Consider the following 22,301-nt stretch of genomic DNA (forward strand, 5'->3'; position numbering starts at 1 on the left):
GCCAAAGCGGGTGTCCGCCATCTTTAATACTGGCAGTGCTCTCAGTGGAAATCCTGAGTGTGTGGCTGCAGTAATGTCTTTCAGCCCTGTTAAATTAGTCAAGTTTCCCGATTAAATGCCTTCTTCTCTATCCTGGGAACGTTACATTTGTTTCTCCAATGACCCCAGTTAGGTTTCCAATGTCATGGACTCCCTCGACTCAACCCAACCTCCAACCCCATCGCGTAACCTGACCCAAATCCAACCCCTAACCCGCTCCAACCCAACCCTAACCTAAGTGCAAGGCATCACAGGGGGCAATAAGGGTTGGACGTGAGCCGAAAGAAAAGTGGCAGAGCACGAAGGAAAAGGGACATGTCCTCTCTCTGTCCGACTCCAAAAACCTAACCTACTGTAACCTGACCCAAATCTCAACCGCCAATTTCCAACCCTTAACTCGATCCAACTTCAAACCTCACCCTGTAACCTGACTCCAACCCACCCTCCACCTCCAACCCCGAACCCAATCCCAACCCACCCTCAACTGCCAATTTCCAACCCTTAACCCGATCCCAACCCCAGACCCCTAATCTCATCCTGTAAACTGACCTGAACCCAATCCCTAACCTAACTCCAACCACCCTCAACCTCCAACCCTAACCTCATCCCAACTCAGCCCCAAACCCAACCTCCGACCCCGAATCTGACCCCAGTCCCACCTCAATCATCAACCCCCCCTGAAGCCGACACCCCCCTCCTCTCCCCCCAACGCTGTCTTCAGCTGAAATTTGATTTAATCCCAACTACAACCCAGCACCAGCCATCAGCCCAATCGAATTTAATTCTGCCAATCTCAACACAGATGCAAACGAAACCAATTTGTTTCATAGAATCCTGACAGTGCAGGAGGCCGCCACTTGGACCAACGAGTCTCCACCGACTGCAATCCCACCCAGGCCCCATCCCCGTAACCCCACTTATTTACCCTGCTAGTCTCCCTGACACTAAAGAGCAATTTAGCATGGCCAATCAACCTAACCTGCACATCTTTGGAATGTGGGAGGAAACCAGAGCACTCCAAGGACAGCAGACACAGGGAGAACGTGCAAACTCCACACAGGCAGTGAGCTGAGGCCAGAATGGAACCCGGGTCCTGGCACTGTGAAGCAGCAGTGCTAACCATTGTGCCACCATACTGCCCCATCACAATAATTTCAGCTAATCCTGGTCAAGGAGCGGCAGAGGGGAAAAACAAATGGGTGTGGGTGAAACATTGAGACAGGTGGAATGGGATTACGGGTTGATCAATGGAGAGAGACCAGAGCGACTGAAACCTCTTAACTTCATTGAAAAAAATGTTAAACACCAAAACCCAAGTTGCAAAAGGTCTTTATTCAAACACAAGCAATCTATCGAGATGAAAGTTGCACGGAAGCCATTTGAGTAGAAACCTTTAACCATGTCATATCACTATATGGGCAGCCATGTTGGATTGATTCACTTCCAATAAATTTGACAATAATTTGATGATACGGTGTCTGAATTGTAACAGAACTCTAGAATAAGTCATGAGGACTTCCATGATTTTGAGTGGGGGACAACGTTATTCATGTTGGATTACTCTATGGTTATGATGGGGGGGGGGGGTTGTTGTAAATCACATTTCCACACGAACCTGGACAACATCACAGCGCATGCAAAGCTCCTACATGCTTCATCACTAAAATTACTAATCGTCCTTCTTATAAAATTAAAATAATCGAGGTTTTTAGAAATCACAGGTATTGCAGGGGTTTAGCAAACATGATTACCACTTTCCTCTGTCATTCACCACAGTCTTTCCATAGGCAATAAACTGGTTTTCAATCGAACAGAATGTGTCTTCAGATCTAAGGCACGAATCTCACACACACACACTCGCAGACACACTGTGCTCCATGCAGGAATCTGAGACGTCCGGAACCCTGAGCTATTCTGATGGATTTTCGACTCGAGTTTCTCACAGCTCCAACTCAACCTTCACTTCCAGTTGACTGGCGTAACGGATCAGGAGAGGGTGAACCTCCTGCTCCAGGAATCTGGTGACCTTTCAGGAGAAAAAAAAATCATCAAATATAATTAATGCCAATACGATCAATAAAATGAAAGCAAAATACTGGGAGATACTGGAAGCACGAAATAAAAACACAAAGTGCTGGAAATACTCAGGTCAGCTTCTTCAGAACTGAAGGATAATATTCAAAAACGTTAATTCTGTTTCTCACTCCACAGATGTCGCCAGATCTGCTGAGTGCTTCCAGTACTTTGTTTATATTCCGATATTAGCACTGCTGCCTCACAGTGCCAGGGACCCAGGTTCAATCCCGGCTCGGGTCACTGTCTGTGCGGAGTCTGCACGTTCTTCACGTGTCTGCGTGGGTTTCCTCCGGGTGCTCCGGTTTCCTCCCACAGTCTGAAAGATGTGCTGGTTAGGGTGCATTGACCATGCTATGTTCTCCCTCAGTGTACCCGAACAGGCGCCGGAGTGTGGCGACCAGGGGATTTTCACAGTAACTTCATTGCAGTGTTAATGTAAGCCTACTTGTGACACTAATAAACTTTAAACAATATTTATCGGGGAGGTGATAGCCTAGTGGTATTATCGCTAATGTTCTGAGGACTCGGGTTCGAATCCCACCACGGCAGATGGTGGAATTGAATTCAATAAAAAATATCTGGAATTAAGAATCTACAGATGACCATGAAACCTTTGCCGATTGTTGGAAAAACCCATCTGGTTCACTAATGTCCTTTAGGGAAGGAAATCTGCCGTCCTTACCTGGTCTGGCCTACATGTGACTCCAGAGTCACAGCAATGTGTTTGACTCAACTGTCCTCGGGCAACTAGGGATGGGCAATAAATGTTGGCCAGTCAGTGACCTGTGTGCCACGAATGAATTTTTAAAAATGTTCAAATATTCGCACGAAGAAATAAGTCTCACCACCTTCCCAGCGTCTTAAGCATTAAGGGGTGGCCAGGGTGGAGGTGGGACTGGGGATGTTGGATAACTCCAGCTAGAGGAACACCACAGAAAGTTCCAGCACAAGGAAAAGGCTGAATATCTCAGTTGTGAAAAGGTGCCAACTGCATTGGGGGGACATAGGGCACCGGGCAGTGACAATCGGTGGCATGAATTAGTCAGCAGTGATGGTTCCGAGCTTGGTGCACTCCCTTCCCCCCCATATTTTCATACCCTGCCCTCACCTGCTGTGGGGCGCGGCCGATGAAGGACGTGGGGTTGAGCAGTGCCTCCAGCTGCCCGTGGATTGGGTTGAAGTAAGGGTCGCCTCGAACTCGGCTGATCAGGTCGTTGTCACCTCCCTCCTGTTTGACCACTGCAGCTGCTTGCTGGGACAGGACACGGATTCGCTCGTGGCAATCCTGTAGAAGGCAGGAAGGAAATAAAAGCAGGTCAGGAGAGCTACAGCGAGAGACGCACTCGAAACGGTGGGGACGGGAAGACAGCAGAGTCTCAAATGTTAAATCTCGACACATCACCCATGTCACTGCAGGCCCCCCAGGCACCAGAACTCGACTTGGCATTAAACATCCAAAGCAGCTTCAATCTTGTTCACGAAGCATCCCCCTCAGATCCCAAACCTAACAGTATTAACTAGACAAGCAGCTTATGCTAAAACTACTAAACATTCCTGTTGTAAAATTAAAATTATAGAGAAATACTAATCGTTATATTTTAAAGATAAGTCTTTCATTCTTAACCTTTTGATGAGAATATAAAACTGTCCTTTGTGTCAGACGAAGTGCACAATTGCCTCTGAATTGAAACTGGCACAACCCATTGTCACAACCTCCCAACTCTAGACAGAGAGAGGCCAGTTTTACAGTCCCCTCCCCTCCTGCCCCCCAAGACAAGTGGTGCAACCCATTTTACAGTCCCCCCAGACAAGGGGGTGCAACCCATTTTACAGTCCCCTCAGACAAGGGGGTGCAACCCATTTTACAGTCCCCCCAGACAAGGGGGTGCAACCCATTTTACTGCCCGCTCCCTCCCGCCACCAATTCTGCCTCTCCAGCCCAGGCACAGGGGAACACTGACCTGTCTATTTTCGCCAGCTTTCACCATTGCCATGATGATGTTCTCCGTTGCCATGAATGGAAGCTCATGGCGAATGTGCCGCTCAATCACCTAGAACAGAGAGCGGCAGAGCAGTGAGTGTGCGGGAGCCGAGGGGGAAGGGCTGGCAGCAACAACGGGCAAGGGCAGGTGGAGAAATCGGGGAGCTCGCTCACTAATTCAAACAGCTTCGGCCACTCTGTCCCCAGCCTCTACCCCACAATCACATACAGAGATACCCTGTAACCCCCATTCTCTCTGCCACGTGGTATCCTAGTCATGGAGATGCTGCATAATTGTGGTGGCTCATTCCCAGCTTTGCTATCTGTTATTGTGGGATTCGAAACCGGTTCTCCAGAACATTAGCTGACATTTTGGATTAGTAGTCTTGTGATAATACCACTAGGCCATCGCCTCCCGGCCGTGAAAGATTCCAGATCTGGTGCAAACTGCAACTTAGTATCAGAAATTTCTATCCCGATACTGTTTGGATTTGGTCCCTTCAGGTTTGGATAGCTTGGGCTTGTACTGGCTGGAGTTCAGAAAAATGGTGCGGTGGGGAGGGATCTGATCGAGCTTTATAAAATGCTAAAGGGGATTGATAAGATGGATGTTGAACAGATGTTCCCCCTTGTGGGACAGTTTGGAACAAGAGGTCATTGATATAGAGTGAGAGGAGGTAGGTTCAAAGCTGAGATGAGGAGACACTACTACTCTGAGGGTTGTGAATCTGTGGAACTCGCTGCCCCAGAGTGCAGTGGAAGCAGATACCAATCAACTGATTCAAGAATCAGTTCAAGAATCAATCAACTAATGCATGAGCAGGGGCGGCACGGTGGCAAGCACTGCTGCCTCACAGCGCCAAGGACCTGGGTTCGATTCTGGCCTCGGGTAACTGTGTGGAGCTTGCACATTCTCCCCATGTCTGCGTGGGATTCCTCCGGGTGCTCCAGTTTCCTCCCACAGTCCAAAGGTGTGCGGGTTAGGTGGATTGGTCATGCTAAATTGCCCCTTAGTGTCAGGGGGACCAGCTAGGGTAAATGCATGGGGTTGTGGGGATAGGGCCTGGGTGGGATTGTGGTCGGTGCAGACTCGATGGGATGAATGGCCTCCTTCTGCACTCTATGATTCTATGAGAGAGATCGATGTGTTTCTGATGAAATGCTGGATATAGGGCGATGGGGAGCAGGCAGGAAAGTGGAGTTGAGACCAGGATATCAGTCATGATCATGTTGAATGGCAGAGCGGGTTCAAAGGGCTGAATTGCCGACTCCTGCTCCTAATTCCTACGGCTGCTCTCACCCCAATCTCAGCTCTGTGAATACATCAGGAGAATCAGCCGCAGCACCTGAACATCTTCACAGCAGACACAACAATCCTACCTTTGGGTAAATGACCAGCCCCTCGGTGATGTTCTGGAGAGTGCTCAGGATAATATCTGCGGTCAGGAACGACTCTGCTAAACAGATACGCCTGGAGAGAAGGAGCGAGAGAGAGGGGGCGAGCAGCAGGGGGGTGGGGGGCGGGGCGGGAAGAGTGTGGATGTGTTGGGGCAGGGGGTGCAGGCAAGTGCATGAGCAGCAGAGAGAGAGAGACAAGCCAGAAGAGGTGAAGTGAAGCAGAGTGGGAGAGCGAGGAAGAGAGAAAACACAATGATTAACAGGCGTCCTGACAATGTCCAGATGTGTTCAGTATCACACTGACTTCAATGTCCTAAGGAAGTCTCTAAGATGTGGATGCAATCTGGATGCAGCACTGCTGCCTCAGCGCCAGGGACCCGGGTTCGATTCCTAGCTTGGGTCAAAATCTGTGTGGAGTCTACACGTTCTCCCCGTGTCTGCGTGGGCTTCCTCCCAATGCTCCGGTTAGATGAATTGGCCAACGTGCTGGTTAGATGAATTGGCCATTCTAAATTCTCCCTCCATGTACCCGAACGGGCGCCGGAGTGTGGCGACTAGGGGATTTTCATTGCAGTGTTAATATAAGCCATACTTGTGACTAATAAATAAACTTCCAACTTTTAAAACAATCCCAGCCCAGGCTTATGGCGAGAGTTTCCCCTCGCTGCTGCAGTGTGTGTTCTGACTCTCCATCCAACTCCGTAAGACAGAGTCAAAGATGAAACTGTGGTTTTGGGACATCTCAGCATCCGGCTGGAGCTGGAAACTGTCACCCCAGGGGCCCTTCCTCACCACCTGAGCCCTCGTGCGGCATCACCATACCACACGTACCACCCAGACCAAACACACAACACCAGACAGTGACAAAGATCAGTGAACGTGGTAAAGAGCAGGAAGATGAATCTGCGAACGGTCCCAGCCACTCAGTTACCCCGAGGGGAGACAGATCTACCCGTCTCCCGGGGGAGGGAAAGACTGACACCTCTCCTCCTCCAGTCCCATGGTTGGGGTGTTTATTGGTGAAGTGATCTGCTCCGAGGTCGCGGTGAGGTTACCTGTTGGCGCTATCGTCCAGTGTTCGTTCAAACCACTGCACAGCTGCTGTCTGCAGTGGGTCCATGACCAGCACCATGAGATGTCGAGCCAGGCTGCAGCAACGCTCGCTGCGCATTGGATTCCTCTTATAGGGCATGGCACTGGATCCTGCAAACAAGAGTGACAGCCTGTGAACAGACACCCTCACACTGACACTCCCAAATGGCACTGCCCGACTGCCCCTCACTAACCAACAGCATCCCCCAACCCACCACCCCCAGACTGATGGACTGCACCCCAACCCACAGACTGACCGTCTGCTTCCTCAACACCCCCCCCCTTTCCCAAACTGACTGCCTCCCCACAACTCACTGACTGCCCCTCCATCTCCATGACGACTGCCCCCGCCCTTGGCACTGACCAGCTTACCCACCATCATTACCCCACCTGGCTCCTCCAGTGAGGCAAAGGGATAAGGAATGGACTGATTGGACAGGTGAGATTTCTTTTTATTTCCCTCCCCTGTTTAGGGCGGGGCAGATCGAACGAGTCAGTGCCCAGGGGTGTGGGGATGGGGAAATGTAACGAGAAGAGTCGTTACTTTGATCAGCTGGACCCTGACCCCCTGTGTCCACACAGGTACTGTGGAAATCCTGGCCACTTTCCCACCAACGTTGAGAATTACAGCTCAGGAGGCTGGGATTAGAACCTGGGCCCTCCTGCTGAGAGTCTGAACTCCCCCAGGGCTGAGGTTGGGGGAGTTCGCAGTTCACACTGAGCCCCCAGTCATGGCGGGCTGGAGGCCTGGCCTAGAATTTCCAAAAGAATCAGAGCAGCAAAGCTGAAGACCACCGTGTCCACTCGCTAACCCCGAGCTTTCTGCTGTTCCGGGAGGGTCACAGCGTCAGTTTTACCGGTGCACACAGCCCGTTACAACAAACACACCCCCCCCCCCTCCCCCAAAACTGCCCTCTCCTGAGGGGGGCAGGAATTACCCCTCCCCTGTAAGGTCATGTCTCCCCACTCTAACCCTCCCGCTCCTCCCTACATTACTCACCAATCTGGTCTTTCTCAAAGGGTTCCTCGATCTCTTTCAGATTTGCCAGAAGACGGATATCGGTGCAGATCTGAGAGAGAGAGAGACACAGTCAGATTTCCCGTCACACTTCCGTGCTCGATGACGCTTACACCGCACAGCCTGACCTGCCAGCCCTTCCCTTCTGCAAACCAGTCCGGCTGCGGAAGATGCCCTGGGACAGCTCTGCTCCCACCTGCCCGGATGATTCTGGGCACAAACCAGCACGTGAAACAGGAGACATCTCTGCGGTGGTTGAATCAGGTTCCAGGGTGTACAGGGGCCAACAAGACACACACTTCCCACATCATCCAAAATACTCCAGCAACACTCTCACACTCTCCCTGAAAGCATAACTTATACTGTTCACTCCTCAGGAATTGCTTACTGTCAATGATCATTGAGCATGCACAGTTCTGACCTTGTGGACCGTGGCTCCAAGGCTTGAGAGCACGGCCAGTGAGTCGATGTCCACTTTCCGACTGTACGTCTGTCCAGTCACCAGATAGGTCCTGAGGGCAAAAGATATAAAACATCTGAACTCAACACTCAGGAAAGGCAGGGGAGGATGTAAATGGTGGACAGGAGTAGGCCATTCGACCAGAGTCTGCTCCACCAGTCAAGTAGATCATGGCTGATCTATCTAGATTGATAGAATCCCTACAGGGCGGCATGGTCTCACTAACTGTCCTGGTTGGAGACAATACACATCTCTTTAACCTGTGCTTAACCCTCTCTCCACTCACATTGTCTGCATCTGAAAAGACTTCATTACCTGTAAAGACTCGCATTCCAACCGTTATCTTGTAAACTGAACTGTGTCTATATATGCTCTGTTTGTGAACCCAATCCTCCATTCACCTGATGAAGGGGCAGCGCTCCGAAAGCTCGTGATTGCAAATAAACCTGTTGGACATTAACCTGGTGTTGAGAGATTTCTTACTGTGCCTTCCCCAGTCCAACGCCAGCATCTCCACATCAGTGTTTATGTAAGCCTACTTGTGACACTAATATAAGGTTTTAACTTTTATTTAAGTTGATCTTTCTCTACACGCTAGCTATGGCTGTAACACTACATTCTGCACTCCCTCCTTTCCTTCTCTATGAACGGTATGCTTTGTCTGCAAAGCGCGCAAGAAACAATACTTTTCACTGTATGCTAATACACGTGACAATAATAAATCAAATCAACATACCGTTTGTCTGCCACAGCTACATGTTAGCTTTCACTGACTCATGAATAAAGACACTCAGGTGCCTTTCAGCAGAGACTGCTATACCCTCAACTGGACTCTCTGATATCACATGGTGGGGGAAAGAGGGGTCTGGGAGACACGTGGACTCCAATCACATGGAGACACTGAGCACTCTCGGATTATAGCTGAAGTAAAAGGTAAAGTCACCCAAGTGACCATGGTGCTTTTTAACCCGAGGATCACTACACCTCAGGCGAGGGGCATGGTAGAGAAGGTGGGGCCTTCACGGATAACCTCAGCCGGTGCGGGAATTGAACCCGCGCTGTCAGCTTCGCTCCGCCTCACGAACCAGCCGTGCAGCCAACTGAGCTACACCGACCCTGGGATTATCACTCACTGTTTGAATCCTGCCATCTCGGTCACCAAGCGATCGAGCTCCTCGACCTGAAAGAAACACAAAGCATGAGGACAGCGTGGGAGAGGGTGAGGAAATGTAAAGAGCAGGAAGGAGAGAAGGGGGAGAGAAAGAGCAATAGACACAAAGGATAGAGAGTGAGAGAAAGAGAGCGCAGAGCTGAACCGAGTCTGTGTATTAATTAGAAGGTGACTGGACAGTGGGGAGGGTGGCGCAGTGGTTAGCACTGCTGCTCCACAGCTCCAGGGACCCGGGTTCGATTCCCGGCTTGGGTCACTGTCTGTGTGGAGTTTGCACATTCTCCTCGCGTCTGCGTGGGTTTCCTCCGGGTGCTCCGGTTTCCTCCCACAGTCCAAAGATTGGACTGTTAGCTTGATTAGTCATGCTAAAAATTGCCCCTTAGTGTCCTGAGATGCGTAGGTTAGGGGGGTTAGCGGGTAAATATGTAGGGATATGGGGTAGGGCTTGGGTGGGATTGTGGTCAGTGCAGACTGTGGAGTTTGCACATTCTCCCCGTGTCTGCGTGGGTTTCCTCCCACAGTCCGAAAGACGTGCATTCTCCCTCAGTGTTACCCGAACAGGGGCCGGAGTGTGGCGACTTGGGGATTTTCACAGTAACTTCATTGCAGTGTTAATGTAAGCCTATTGGTGACCAATAAACTTTACAGATTCATAGAGCTGTTAAAAAACAAACATAATTTCCACAGAAATAGAATTGAAAAGTGAAGAAATTAGTGATTAGATCAAGTCTCAGGCAGAGTGACAGCTGGGAGGGGGGAACTCACTGAAGGATTTTGGTTAGTAATGGCTGCGAGGAGTGTGCAGGTCACTATCTCCCATTCTCGGAGTCGCTAACGTCCCTCACCTTGCTGTGGTCTCCCTCGAAGAGCTGGAGGAAACTGGCCTGAGTTCCTGTTGTTCCCTTCACTCCACGGAATCGAAGTTCATTCCGGGCACGTTCCAGGTTTCTCAGGTCCATACACAGATCCTGGAGCCAGAGACAGCAACGCTTCCCAACGGTCGTCAACTGGGCCGGCCTAGTCAAACACAGCACAGAATCCACTGAATGAGCCAATCGCAGCACACAACCCACTGAACGAGCCAATCCCAGCACAGAACCCACTGAACGGGCCAATCCCAGCACAGAACCCACTGAACAGGCCAAACACAGCACAGAACCCACCGAACGAGCTACTCCCAGCGCGCAACCCACCAAACGAGCCAATCCCAGCACAGAACCCACCGGACAGGCCGATCCCAGCACAGAACCCACCGGACGGGCCGATCCCAGCACAGAACCCACCGAACGGGCCGATCCCAGCACAGAACCCACCGAACGGGCCGATCCCAGCACAGAACCCACCGAACGGGCCGATCCCAGCACAGAACCCACCGAACGGGCCGATCCCAGCACAGAACCCACCGAACGGGCCAATCCCAGCACAGAATCCACTGAACGGGCCGATCCCAGCACAGAACCCACTGAACGGGCCAATCCCAGCACAGAACCCACCGAACGGGCCAATCCCAGCACAGAACCCACTGAACAGGCCAATCCCAGCACAGAACCCACTGAACGGGCCAATCCCAGCACAGAACCCACTGAACTGGCCAATCCCAGCACAGAACCCACTGAACTGGCCAATCCCAGCACAGAACCCACTGAACTGGCCAATCCCAGCACAGAACCCACTGAACGGGCCAATCCCAGCACAGAACCCACTGAACGGGCCAATCCCAGCGCAGAACCCACTGAACGGGCCAATCCCAGCGCAGAACCCACTGAATGAGCCAATTACAGCGCAGAACCCACTGAATGAGCCAATCACAGCGCAGAACCCACTGAATGAGCCAATCACAGCGCAGAACCCACTGAATGAGCCAATCGTAGCACAGAACCCACTGAATGAGCCAATCATGGCGCAGAACCCACTGAATGAGCCAATTGCAGCACAGAACCCACTGAACGGGCCAATCGCAGGGCAGAACCCACTGAATGAGCAAATCACAGTGCAGAACCCACTCCGCAACCAACACAGTTGCACTCAAACCAATTACAGCACAGCCCAAACTGCCAAATTGCAATGTGTAAAAATGTTCCACCGCAGAGAAATAATCCAGAAATGGAGGCCAGGGTATGATGGTGGTGATCAAAGTTTGGGCAAAGAGCTGGGTTTTATCCGGAGGACAGGAAGGAATAAAAGGATCCAGGAAGAAAATTCCGGAACACTGGGTTAGGGCAATTAAAGATGCAGCTGCCAATAGTGGCAGAATGGGAGGGGAGGATACACAAGGGGCCGGAATTGGAGAGACAAAGTTTGGACTGAGGGGTGGGGGTATTGTTGCTGTAGGTCAGAGAGAGAGAGAGGGAGGGGGACGAGGTCACAGGAGGGTTCAAACACAAGGATGAAAATTTGACAAAGTGTGACCAGACCGAGAGTGAATGGAGGTGACTGGTGAATGGGACTTGGTACGAGCTAGGATAGGGGCAGAAGAATTTTGGATCTTCTTCACTCTTTCATGGGATATGGACATCACTGGTAAGGCCAGCATCAGTTGCCCATCCTTAATTGCCCTTGAACTGAGTGACCTGCTGGGCCATTTCATAGAATCCCACAGTGCAGAAGGAGGCCATTCGGCCCATTGAGTCTGCACCGACCACAATCCCAAACAAGCCCTATCCCCACAACTCCATGCATTTACCCTAGTTAGTCCCCCTGACACGAAGGGATAATTTACCATGGCCAATCCACCTAACCCGCACATCTTTGGAGTGTGGGAGGAAACTGGAGCACCCGGAGGAAACCCACGCAGACATGGGGAGAACGTGCAGACACTGCACAGACAATGACCCAAGCCGGAAATCGAACCCGGGTCCCTGGCGCTGTGAGACAGCAGTGCTAACCACTGTGCCACCATGCCGCTCCGGAGGGCAGTTGAAAGTCAACCACTTGGTGTGGCTCTGGAGTTACATGTAGGCCAGACCAGGTAAGGACAGCAGATTTCCTTCCCTAAAGGACATGAGTGAACCAGATGGGTTTTTATGACAATTGACATAATTTCATCAGCATCATTACTTAGAATAGGGTAAGACTTTGGGGCCACAGATACTGAAATGGGCAGTCAACTAGTCAGAAGAAATTTTAAGATGGTTTATTAAGAAACAACAGTTCACTTGCGATCCATTAACTAATAAGACAGAAAACATATACTATCCAGGGGGATTAGCAGGGTAAATACATGGGGTTATGGGGATAGGGCCTGGGTGAGATTGTTACCAGTGCAGACTTGATGGGCCAAATGGTCTCCTTCTGCACTATAGGGATTCTATGATGCAGTCGTAACAGCAGTTCTCTGATCCCGGAGGAGAAATGGACGGTGGCCAGAGTGCATTGGTCTTTTCTTCCGCCTCGTCTATCCTGGGAAAGGCAGCTGCCAGTGAGCACTGCAATCTCACCACCCCTCACCAGAATACACCGGGTGGCATGTGGCACAGTGGTTAGCACTGCTGCCACACAGCGCCAGGGACCCAGGTTCGATTCCCGGCTTGGGTCACTGTCTGTGCGGAGTTTGCACGGTCTCCCCTTGTCTGCGTGGGGTTCTTCCGGGTGCTCTGGTTTCCTCCCACAGAAACGCAGAATCTATACAGTGCAGAAGGAGGCCATTCAGCCCATCGAGTCTGTACTGATCACAATCCCACCCAGGCCCTATCCCAACAACCCCATGCATTTACCCTGACACTAAGGGGCAATTTAGCATGATCAATCCACCTAACCCGCACATCTTTGGAGTGTGGGAGGAAACCTGAGCACCCAGAGGAAACCCACGCAGACATGGGGAGAACGTGCAAACTCCACACGGACAGTGACCCAAGCCAGGAATCGAACCCGGGTCCCTGGCGCTGAGAGACAGCAGTGCTAATCACTGTGCTACCATGCCGACTAACCAGTACAGTCTAAAAGACGGGCTGATTAGGTGCATTGGCCATGCTAAATTCTCCCTCAGTGTACCCAAACAGGCAACTAGGGGATTTTCACAGTAACTTCATTGCAGTGTGAATGTAAGCCTTACTTGTGACACTAATAAATGAACTTTATTACACACACTTTAATATACAGACCCCCTTTTTGGGGGCTGGTAGCTTACCCAGTATCAATCATCTATCTAACTATTCAGACCAGCAGATACAGGACAGGGTACTTTGGATGTCAGGATGGTTACCTACCTCCCCTGTTCGTCACCATACTCGAGGTCAGATTTGTAGTTTAGATTCTGCTGAGGGTCACGGCCTGGTCCTTTCTAAACAATTACATTGATAAGGGGGCCCACGGCGCTATCCTACCAGCTAAGGAATTTCAACACAGCAGCCTGAACGAAGACCGTTCAGAGGTTAAAAGTGTTTAGAAAACCTCTCTCCAGACAAAGAATTAAAGCTGCTTAGCAAATCCTACAAAGGTTCCATATTATGCCGGGAATACCCGTTTATGCACGACCCCAATTTCAGCTCACAAACAGTCTGGTGCAGCCCAAGGTGGTGGCTGACAAGGTTAAAGAGGACTAGCATCGAGAATAACTGAAGACGTGCAGGTTAGGTGGCAAGTGTATTACGGGAATAGGGTGGGCCTGGGTAAGATGATGCTCTTTTGGAGAACTGGTGTAGGCTCAATGGGCCAAATGGCCTCCTCCCGCACTGCAGAGATTCTATTCTCCTCTAATAAGGAGCTTGCAGCAGATTAACGGCGATGGATTTGATCGGTACAACATTTAACTCAAATAAATCGGAGTCCATTCGAGGTTGCAGCAGAGCGAGGAGATGGCCAGAGGTGGTGGCTCTACAGGGGCTGCACAATAGAGGGGGTGCGTGCAGATAGCGGAGGTATGGCTCATAGAAGACCAACTCAAAGGGTGGGGGCAGCAGGTCCTTTGCTCTGAGCATGTGTGAAAGAAATGGAAGACTATCTAAATCATAAGAGGGAGATTATCAATGATGGGAGGAGATTCAAGTTGTCTGGGAAACGTGTGTGTGTGGGGGTGGGAGGTCCTTTGGAAAATGCCACTTACTGGTAGTGGGTGAAGCCGAGTGTCGGCAGGTCAGCGTGTTTCTGAGCAAAGTCCGCCAGGCGGCTGATGACTCGGGCCAACTGCAGCGGAGGAAACGAGAGAGAGTCGGGTGTCAAAGCAACTCGCACGCATCAACTGAGCAAACTGCAGCTATCAGCACACAAACAACCTCACCTTGGGCAGCAAGATGTCAAAACCATCACGGAGAACAATCAAATCCTGTGTGTGGGGGGGAAGGAGAAACAGTTAGTCCAGAAGAGATACGAGGATAAGAGGAGGGCTGGAGGGACCGGGATAGGGATTCAGCAGACAGTACATCAACCACAACATAAACTGGGTGGTTGCAGGATCACCCAGGCGTTGCCTTTTAGGATGAGTGGATGTTGGTCACCTCCACTCGCACACCAGAAGGATTAAGGCAGTTGCTATTTCAAGCTAATTAGCTTGAAATTACCTTCAGCGAGTCACAACCGAGATTTGCCAGGGAGATCAGATTAGATCTAAATTCTGTTCCCCTTTGCTCAACAAGAACCAGGTTCAAATCCAGACCAAACACTGACAAGAAATTTACTTCTGCCAACAGGAAGGGTCTGTGCAAAGGGAGTTTTAACTCTATCCAATAGCAGCCACAGAACCACCAACACGCGCAAGAATATCTGAAATATCAAAGAACAAAGAAATGTACAGCACAGGGACAGGCCCTTCGGCCCTCTGAGCCCGTGCTGATTATGATGCCCTAAGCTAAAAAAAACCATCTTCTGCCTTACTCGGTCCTTATCCCTCTATTCATGGACCCATCCAGATGCCTCTTAAATGTTGCTAATGTGCCTGCTTCCACCACCTCTTCTGGCAGCGCGTTCCAGGCACCCACCACTCTCTGCGTGAAAAAATTCCCCCGCACATCTCCCATAAACCTTCCCCCTCTCACGTTGAACCTGTGCTCCCTTGTATAGAATCATAGAATCCTACAGTGCAGAAGGAGCCATACAGAGATACAGAGTAAAGCTCCCTCTACACTGTCCCCAACAAACACTCCCACGAGAGGTACAGCATGGGGTTCGATACAGAGTAAAACTCCCTCTACACTGTCCCCATCAAACACTCCCAGGGCAGGTACAGCACGGGGTTCGATACAGAGTAAAACTCCCTCTACACTGTCCCCATCAAACACTCCCAGGGCAGGTACAGCACGGGGTTCGATACAGAGTAAAACTCCCTCTACACTGTCCCCATCAAACACTCCCAGGACAGGTACAGTACAGGATTAGATACAGACTAAAGCTCCCTCTACACTGTCCCCGTCAAATACTCCCAGGGCGGGTACAGCACGGTATCTAACCCCATGCTGTACCTGTCCTGGGAGCCATATGCACCCCACGTATTTACCCTGTTAACCTGCCGACACTAGGGTCAATTTAGCATGGCGAATCAACCTAACTTGCACATCACGGACTGTGAGGAGAAACCGGAGGAAACCCACGCAGACATGGGGAGAATGTGCAAACTCCACACACTTGGGGAAAAGCCTCTGACTATCCACCCTGTCTATGCCTCTCATAATTTTGTAGACCCCTATCAGGTCTCCCTTCAGAGTCCCTGAGGATCGGTTATCCCCGGTCCCCAATGATTTGGAATCTGCCCATCGGTGTTATCACTTGTAAACATGTTAGGTTCCACACACACGCGGATGTCCCAAATCCCACGCTCACCACCATCTTGTGTGTGACCCCTCTACTATCTCTATAGCGGCACACTGTTTCTCCAATACGAAATGAGCAAAAATGTTCTCCAATTAGCTAAATATTCGGAAGACCAAAGCCATTGTCTTCAGTCATAAAGTTGGTTCCCAACTCTGTCCCATTGGAAGGCTGAACCAGATTGTTCTGGCCCTTGGTATCGAATGAGACCTTGAGATGAGCATTTGAATAGTGATTTCTGCCATCACTGCCACCTCCACAATGTTCCTCCACTTCATCTCATTTGTTGCTGTAAAGCCGTATCCAATGTAATTGTAACTTTTAGATTTTACTATTCCAACGCACTGGTCAGCTTCCCATCCTCTCCCCTACATAAATTTAAATTCAAACCAAACTCTGCTATCTGTATCTTTCGCCCGTCAACCTCTGCGCTCGCTGGCTGCTCTGGCCCCTGAACGGGCACTGGTCAAATTCTCCTCTAAAAAGCTAAACAAAACTGGAGATCAGAAATAAAAACAGAAAATGCTGGAAAAAGTCAGCAGGTCTGGCAGCGTCTGTGGAGAGAGAAACAGAGTTAACGTTTCGAGTTCGATGCCATTTGTGTTCAGAAAGATCCGAATGAATTCTCATCCTCAAATCCCACCATGGCCTTTGCCCCTCCCCATCTCTGTAATCACCTCCAGTCCCACACCCCTCACAGATATCTGAGCTTAACTAATTCTAGCCTATTGTAAATTCCGCACTTTATTCATTCCAGCACTGAGTGACATCCATGTCTTTAGCCGAAGTGGACCAAAGCTCTGGAATTCCCTCTCTGAACCTCTCCTTCTCTTTTCTCCTTTGAAACGATCCTTAATAGCTACTTTTGACCAACCTTTCCGTCATCTCGTATTATTTCCCCCATTGACTCAGTCAGGTTTTGTTTAATAACCTCCCTGCTTAACTCCTTAGGAAACTTACCAACGTAAAGGGTCTACATCAATGGAAGTTCTGAAGTTATTTAACCCCATGCTTTCCATGTTGATAAAGACAATGTAGAGGGAGCTTTACTCTGTATCTAACCCCGTGCTGTACCTGTCCTGGGAGTGTTTGATGGGGACAGTGTAGAGGGAGCTTTACTCTGTATCTAACCCCGTGCTGTACCCGCCCTGGGAGTGTTTGATGGGGACAGTGTAGAGGGAGCTTTACTCTGTATCTAACCCCGTGCTGTACCTGTCCTGGGAGTGTTTTGATGGGGCAGTGTAGAGGGAGCTTTACTCTGTATCTAAACCCATGCTGTACCTGTCCTGGGAGTGTTTGATGGGGACAGTGTAGAGGGAGCTTTACTCTGTATCTAACCCCATGCTGTACCTGTCCTGGGAGTGTTTGATGGGGACAGTGTAGAGGGAGCTTTACTCTGTATCAAACCCCATGCTGTACCTGTCCTGGGAGTGTTTGATGGGGGACAGTGTCGAGGGAGCTTTGCTCTGTGTCTAACCCTGTGCTGTAGCTGTCCTGGGAGTGTTTGATGGGGACAGTGCAGAGGGAGCTTTACTCTGTATCTAACCCCGTGCTGTACCTCTCCTGGGAGTGTTTGATGATACAGTTTAAAGGTTGGTGCATCGACAATAGTCAGGGCAGCCCAGAGACAAGGAATATCGTCTAACCGTGTTGTCCCCAACGTAGCAGGAGGTGGCACCCAGGTGTATGATGGCAGCAGCATTCGGGCAGCAATGCGCGAATGTGTGCACGTGGGCCATGACATCATGGCGCAGCTTCTTCTCTTCCTCGGCGGCCATGTGGAAATCGATGTTTTCAAGATTTGACTCCATTTCCTGGAGCTGTTCCCGTGTGATCGGCAGCCCCAGTTCCTGCAAACGAGACAGAGAAAGCAGTGAGAACCAGAGGAACGGGGACTGGAATGATCCACATGACAGCCCACACACACACACCATTTATTGCACTCTCACAATCCAGCAGGGCAGTTCTACACAGACACACACAGATGCATCAAAAGTTTGTGGCATCAAGACAGAGCAAGAATGGAGTAAACTTTAGCCAGTAGAAGAAATCCTATCAACCCTCAGGACACCATTCAGTCCCATAAGCCTGCTGCATCATATAATTTGATTGTGTCAAGTGAGCTTTACTCCGTATCTAACCCTGTGTTGTACACTTATTTTTAAATTCATTCAGGGGACATGGGCGTCACTGTCTGGCCAGCATTTGTTGTCCATCCCTTGTCACCCTTGAACTGAGTGGCTTGCTCAGCCATTTCAGAGGGCAGTTAAGAGTCGACCACATTGCTGTGGCTCTGGAGTCACATGTAGGCCAGACCAGACCATTAGTGAACCAGATGGGTTTTTCCGACAGTGGTTTCATGGTCATCAGTAGATTCTTAATTCCAGATATTTTTTATTGAATTCAAATTCCACCATCTGCCGTGGTGGGATTCGAACCCGGGTCCCCAGAACATTAGCTGAGTTTCTGGATTAATAGTCTAGCGATAATACCACCAGGCCATTGCATCCCCTGCCCTGGGTTTGGTTGGCGGGACAGCGTAGGGTAATGTTATTGAATAGATATTGACTAGCCAAAGCTGAGACTATGGTGATCCCATTCTCCCCACGTACACAAATATTAGTAGAAAACACCTTACACACATTGACATAATACAGGTCAAGGGGACTCAACACGTTTATATTTACTGAATAAACATCTACCACCGTTCAGTAACCGTGGAAATAACACAACAAGCAACTCTTCCATTCTGTTCTTAGTCTTGCTGTTTTCCAACAAATGTACAAAACGATTAACTGCCATGGGACTGTTTGCTCAACATTCCTGGCACAGTGATTAGCACTGCTGTTCGATTCCCAGCTCGGGTCACTGTCTGTGCGGAGTCTGCATGTTCTCCCCGTGTCTGCATCGGTTTCCTCCCACAGTCCGAAAGCTGTGCTGATTGGTCGTACTAAATTCTCCTTCAGTGTAGCCGAAAGGCGCCAGAATGTAGTGACTAGTGGATTTTCATGGTAACTTCATTGCAGTGTTAATGTAAGCCTACTCGTGACATTAATAAATAAATACTGCAGTTCAAGTGGACAGGTGAACTTAAACCAGTTTGAAACTGTCCATGTGACTGTACAAACACAGCAACATCTCAGCAGCTTAATTGAAAGGGCTGCCACTGCGTCTCTATTACCTTATGCATCCCATTCCTTATCCCTGCAAACAAATTCCACCCACCCAACAACAAAAAATGGAACAACTCCAGCCAGATGACTTAACTGGAGTCCACTGGAGGAATTCTGCAGCAAGTGGGACACTGGACTTCCCTACCTGAACACACACTTATCCCCTACGTCAGTCAGTACTACATAAATTTGATAAGTCAGGAGAAAAAGGTACAATGCCAGAGGACTGGCAGAAAACTAATGTAATTCCTATATTTGAGGGGACAGATCATATCCAGAGAACTGCAGACCAGTCAGCCTAACATCGGTGGTAGGAAAAACAATTTGGACCTCGGAATCAAAAGCAATTTTTAAATTCACAGGTAACACCAAATTGGGGTGGGTGCAGGGAGGGGTGGAAAGAGAGTTGTAACCAATACAGACATTTAAAGACTTGAAAAGTTTTGATAGAACGCTTCCACTCCTGGAGAACAAACTGGAGGCCATCGAGATAAGATAGCCACAAAGGAATCCAATTGAGAATTCAGAAACATGTTCTTGAGCCAAAGAATGGTGTGAATGTGGAACTTATTACCAGAGGGAGCGAATGGAGTGAAAAATATAGATCCATTTACAGGGGAGCTAGATAAAGATGGGAAGGAGAAGGGAATAGGAGGTGGCAATGATAGGTACAGATGAGAAAAATTGAAGGGAGTAGGGGTTGCCTGGGGTGCAGCATAAATACCAGCATGTCACAGTGGTACAGTGGTTAGCACTGCTGCCTCACAGCACTGTCTGTTCTGAGTCTGCACGGGTTTCCTCCAGGTGCTCCAGTTTCCTCCCACACTCCAAAGATGTGCAGGTTAGGTTGATTGACCATACTAAATTGCCCCTTAGTGTCAGGGGCATCAACAAGGTAAATACGTGGGGTTATGGGGATTGGGACTGGGTGGGCTGGTTGTTGTTGCAAGCTTCCCTCAGCACTGTAGGAATTTTAAGAATTGGTTGTGCCCTGTGTCGTCCACCCACCCCCAGTCCCTGCTGCCTCTGCCTGACAAAGAGACCCCTGTCAGTCCGGTAACTGAGTTACAGCAAACATCACCCAGCATGACTATCCACAGGACAGCAAATTCGATTAACAGAAAACAAGCAGTGCATTCAGAAACTAAGAGAGGGTAGGGAGGGGGCACCAGCCTAACCAGTAAGGTGGGGGGGGGGGGGGCACCTAGTCTTCCCTACTTGAACACACACCCTTACTCCATGTCAGATAGCAGAGACATTACTCCATAAATTTGACGATTCGGAAGAAAATGTTGCAGTGCCAGTGGAATGGGGGAAAACTAAAGTAATTACTTTTAGGGGCAGCACAGTGGTTGGCACTGCTGTCTCACAGCGCCAGGGACCCAGGTTCGATTCCCGGCTTGTGTCACTGTCTGTGTGGAGTCTGCACGTTCTCCCCGTGTCTGCGTGGGTTTCCTCCGGGTACTCCGGTTTCCTCCCACAGTCTGAAAGATGTGCTGGTTAGGGTGCATTGGCCGTGCTAAATTCTCCCTCAGTGTACCCGAACAGGCGCCGGAGTGTGGCGATTGGGGGATTTTCACAGTAACTTCATTGCGGTGTTAATGTAAGCCTGCTTGTGACACTAATAAATAAACTTTAAACCCTATAGTTAAGGGGACAGATCCAGGGAATTGTAGACCGGGGAAGGGGGGGGGGGTCACTGACTCCCCTGTCGCAGCCGCTCCCACCTCCCCCAGTGGCAGCCAGAGTGGATCCTGCGGCCCCGGCCTCCCCTCACCTTCTCGGCCCGCGCCAGGTAAAGCCAGAGCCGGCGCCAGGTGGTGAATTTCTTGCGCTCGCTGAAGTTGAAGGCCATCTCCGGGGAGGAGTAGCGGCTGACCAGCGGCGAGCGGTACCGGCCCATCCCGAGCTCCGCGCCGCCATCACCGTGCTCCAGACCGCCCGCCATCGCCATGGCAGCGCTCATGGCCACCGACCCCGGCAAGCCCCGCCCCGTGACCCCGGCAAACCCCGCCCCTCCGACAAGCCCCGCCTCTCCGGCAAGCCCCGCCCCACCGGCAAACCCCGCCCCGCCAGCAAACCTCGCCTGATTGGTGGAGAAACCAACGCCGGGGGCGGGGCCTTCCTCACACCCAATCAGAGCATTGGAGGCGGGGCCTCGCTCCCCCACTCGTGACCCTATATAAATTGTTCCAACAATCACCTACATTTATATAGCGCCTTTGATCAGAGAATTCCCTACTGTGCAGGAGGAGGCCATTCAGCCCATCGAGTCTGCACCGACTCTCTGACAGAGCATCGTACCCAGGTCCTATCCCCCTAATTTGCACAACTTTGGACACTAAGCAGCAATTTAGCACGGCCAATCCACCTGACCTGCACATCACTGGAGTGTGGGAGGAAACCGGAGCACCCGGAGGAAACCCACGCAGACACGGGGAGAATGTGCAAACTCCGTGCAGATAGTGACCCGAGCCAGGAATCGAACCCAGATCCCTGGCGCTGTGAGACAGCAATGCTAACCACTGTGCCACCCTAACATGATACAACATTGCAGGCTGTCACAGGAGCCATTAGAAACCTCTAGCCAGGGATACCCCCTCCAACCTCCCCTGCTCCTATTCAGGATAAAGCCATGGGGTCCTTTACACTCAGGGGCCACAGAGCCTCAGCCAAATGTCTCCCCCCCTCCAAGAGATACAAGAGTCTGAGGTCATGTACCAACCGACTCAAGAACAGCTTCTTCCCTGCCGCGATCAGACTTTTGAATGGACTTACCTCGCATTAAGTTGATCTTTCTCTACACCCTAGCTATGACTGTAACACTACATTCTGCACCCGCTCCTTTCCTTCTCTATGAATGGTATGCTTTGTCTGTATAGTGCTCAAGAGACAATGCTTTTCACTGTATGTTAATACATGTCACAATAATAACTCAAATCAAATACCCTGCAGCACTCGGGAGAATCAAACTCAGCTCGAAATTTTAACGCTCTTCTCGCTCCACAGACCTGCTGAGCATTTCCAGCACTTTGTAGTTCAGATTTCGCATTGCTGTTATTTTCCGGGTGCTCTGATTTCCTCCACAGTCCAAAGATGTGCCGGTTAGTGGATTGGCCATGCTAAATTGTCCTTTAGTGTCCCAAGATGTGTAG

The 22,301-nt window shown here is 50.3% G+C and overlaps 1 protein-coding gene across 1 annotated transcript; it reads right to left on the reverse strand.

The window, feature by feature from the left end:
* Positions 1 to 1,351: 1,351 nt before the first annotated feature.
* adsl (adenylosuccinate lyase) lies at positions 1,352 to 21,188 on the reverse strand. Its single transcript, XM_078237553.1, has 13 exons — positions 20,924 to 21,188; positions 17,620 to 17,823; positions 14,451 to 14,495; positions 14,277 to 14,356; positions 10,081 to 10,252; positions 9,198 to 9,244; positions 8,026 to 8,116; positions 7,587 to 7,656; positions 6,550 to 6,697; positions 5,477 to 5,567; positions 4,077 to 4,166; positions 3,224 to 3,400; positions 1,352 to 2,065 (listed from the first exon to the last, which is right to left on the reverse strand). The coding sequence occupies exons 1-13, from the start codon at positions 21,110 to 21,112 to the stop codon at positions 1,979 to 1,981; spliced, it is 1,491 nt and encodes a 496-aa protein (XP_078093679.1). The 5' UTR covers positions 21,113 to 21,188; the 3' UTR covers positions 1,352 to 1,978.
* Positions 21,189 to 22,301: the final 1,113 nt, after the last annotated feature.

Source organism: Mustelus asterias, chromosome 21, assembly GCF_964213995.1.
Source record: "Mustelus asterias chromosome 21, sMusAst1.hap1.1, whole genome shotgun sequence".
Classification (NCBI taxonomy): domain Eukaryota; kingdom Metazoa; phylum Chordata; class Chondrichthyes; order Carcharhiniformes; family Triakidae; genus Mustelus; species Mustelus asterias.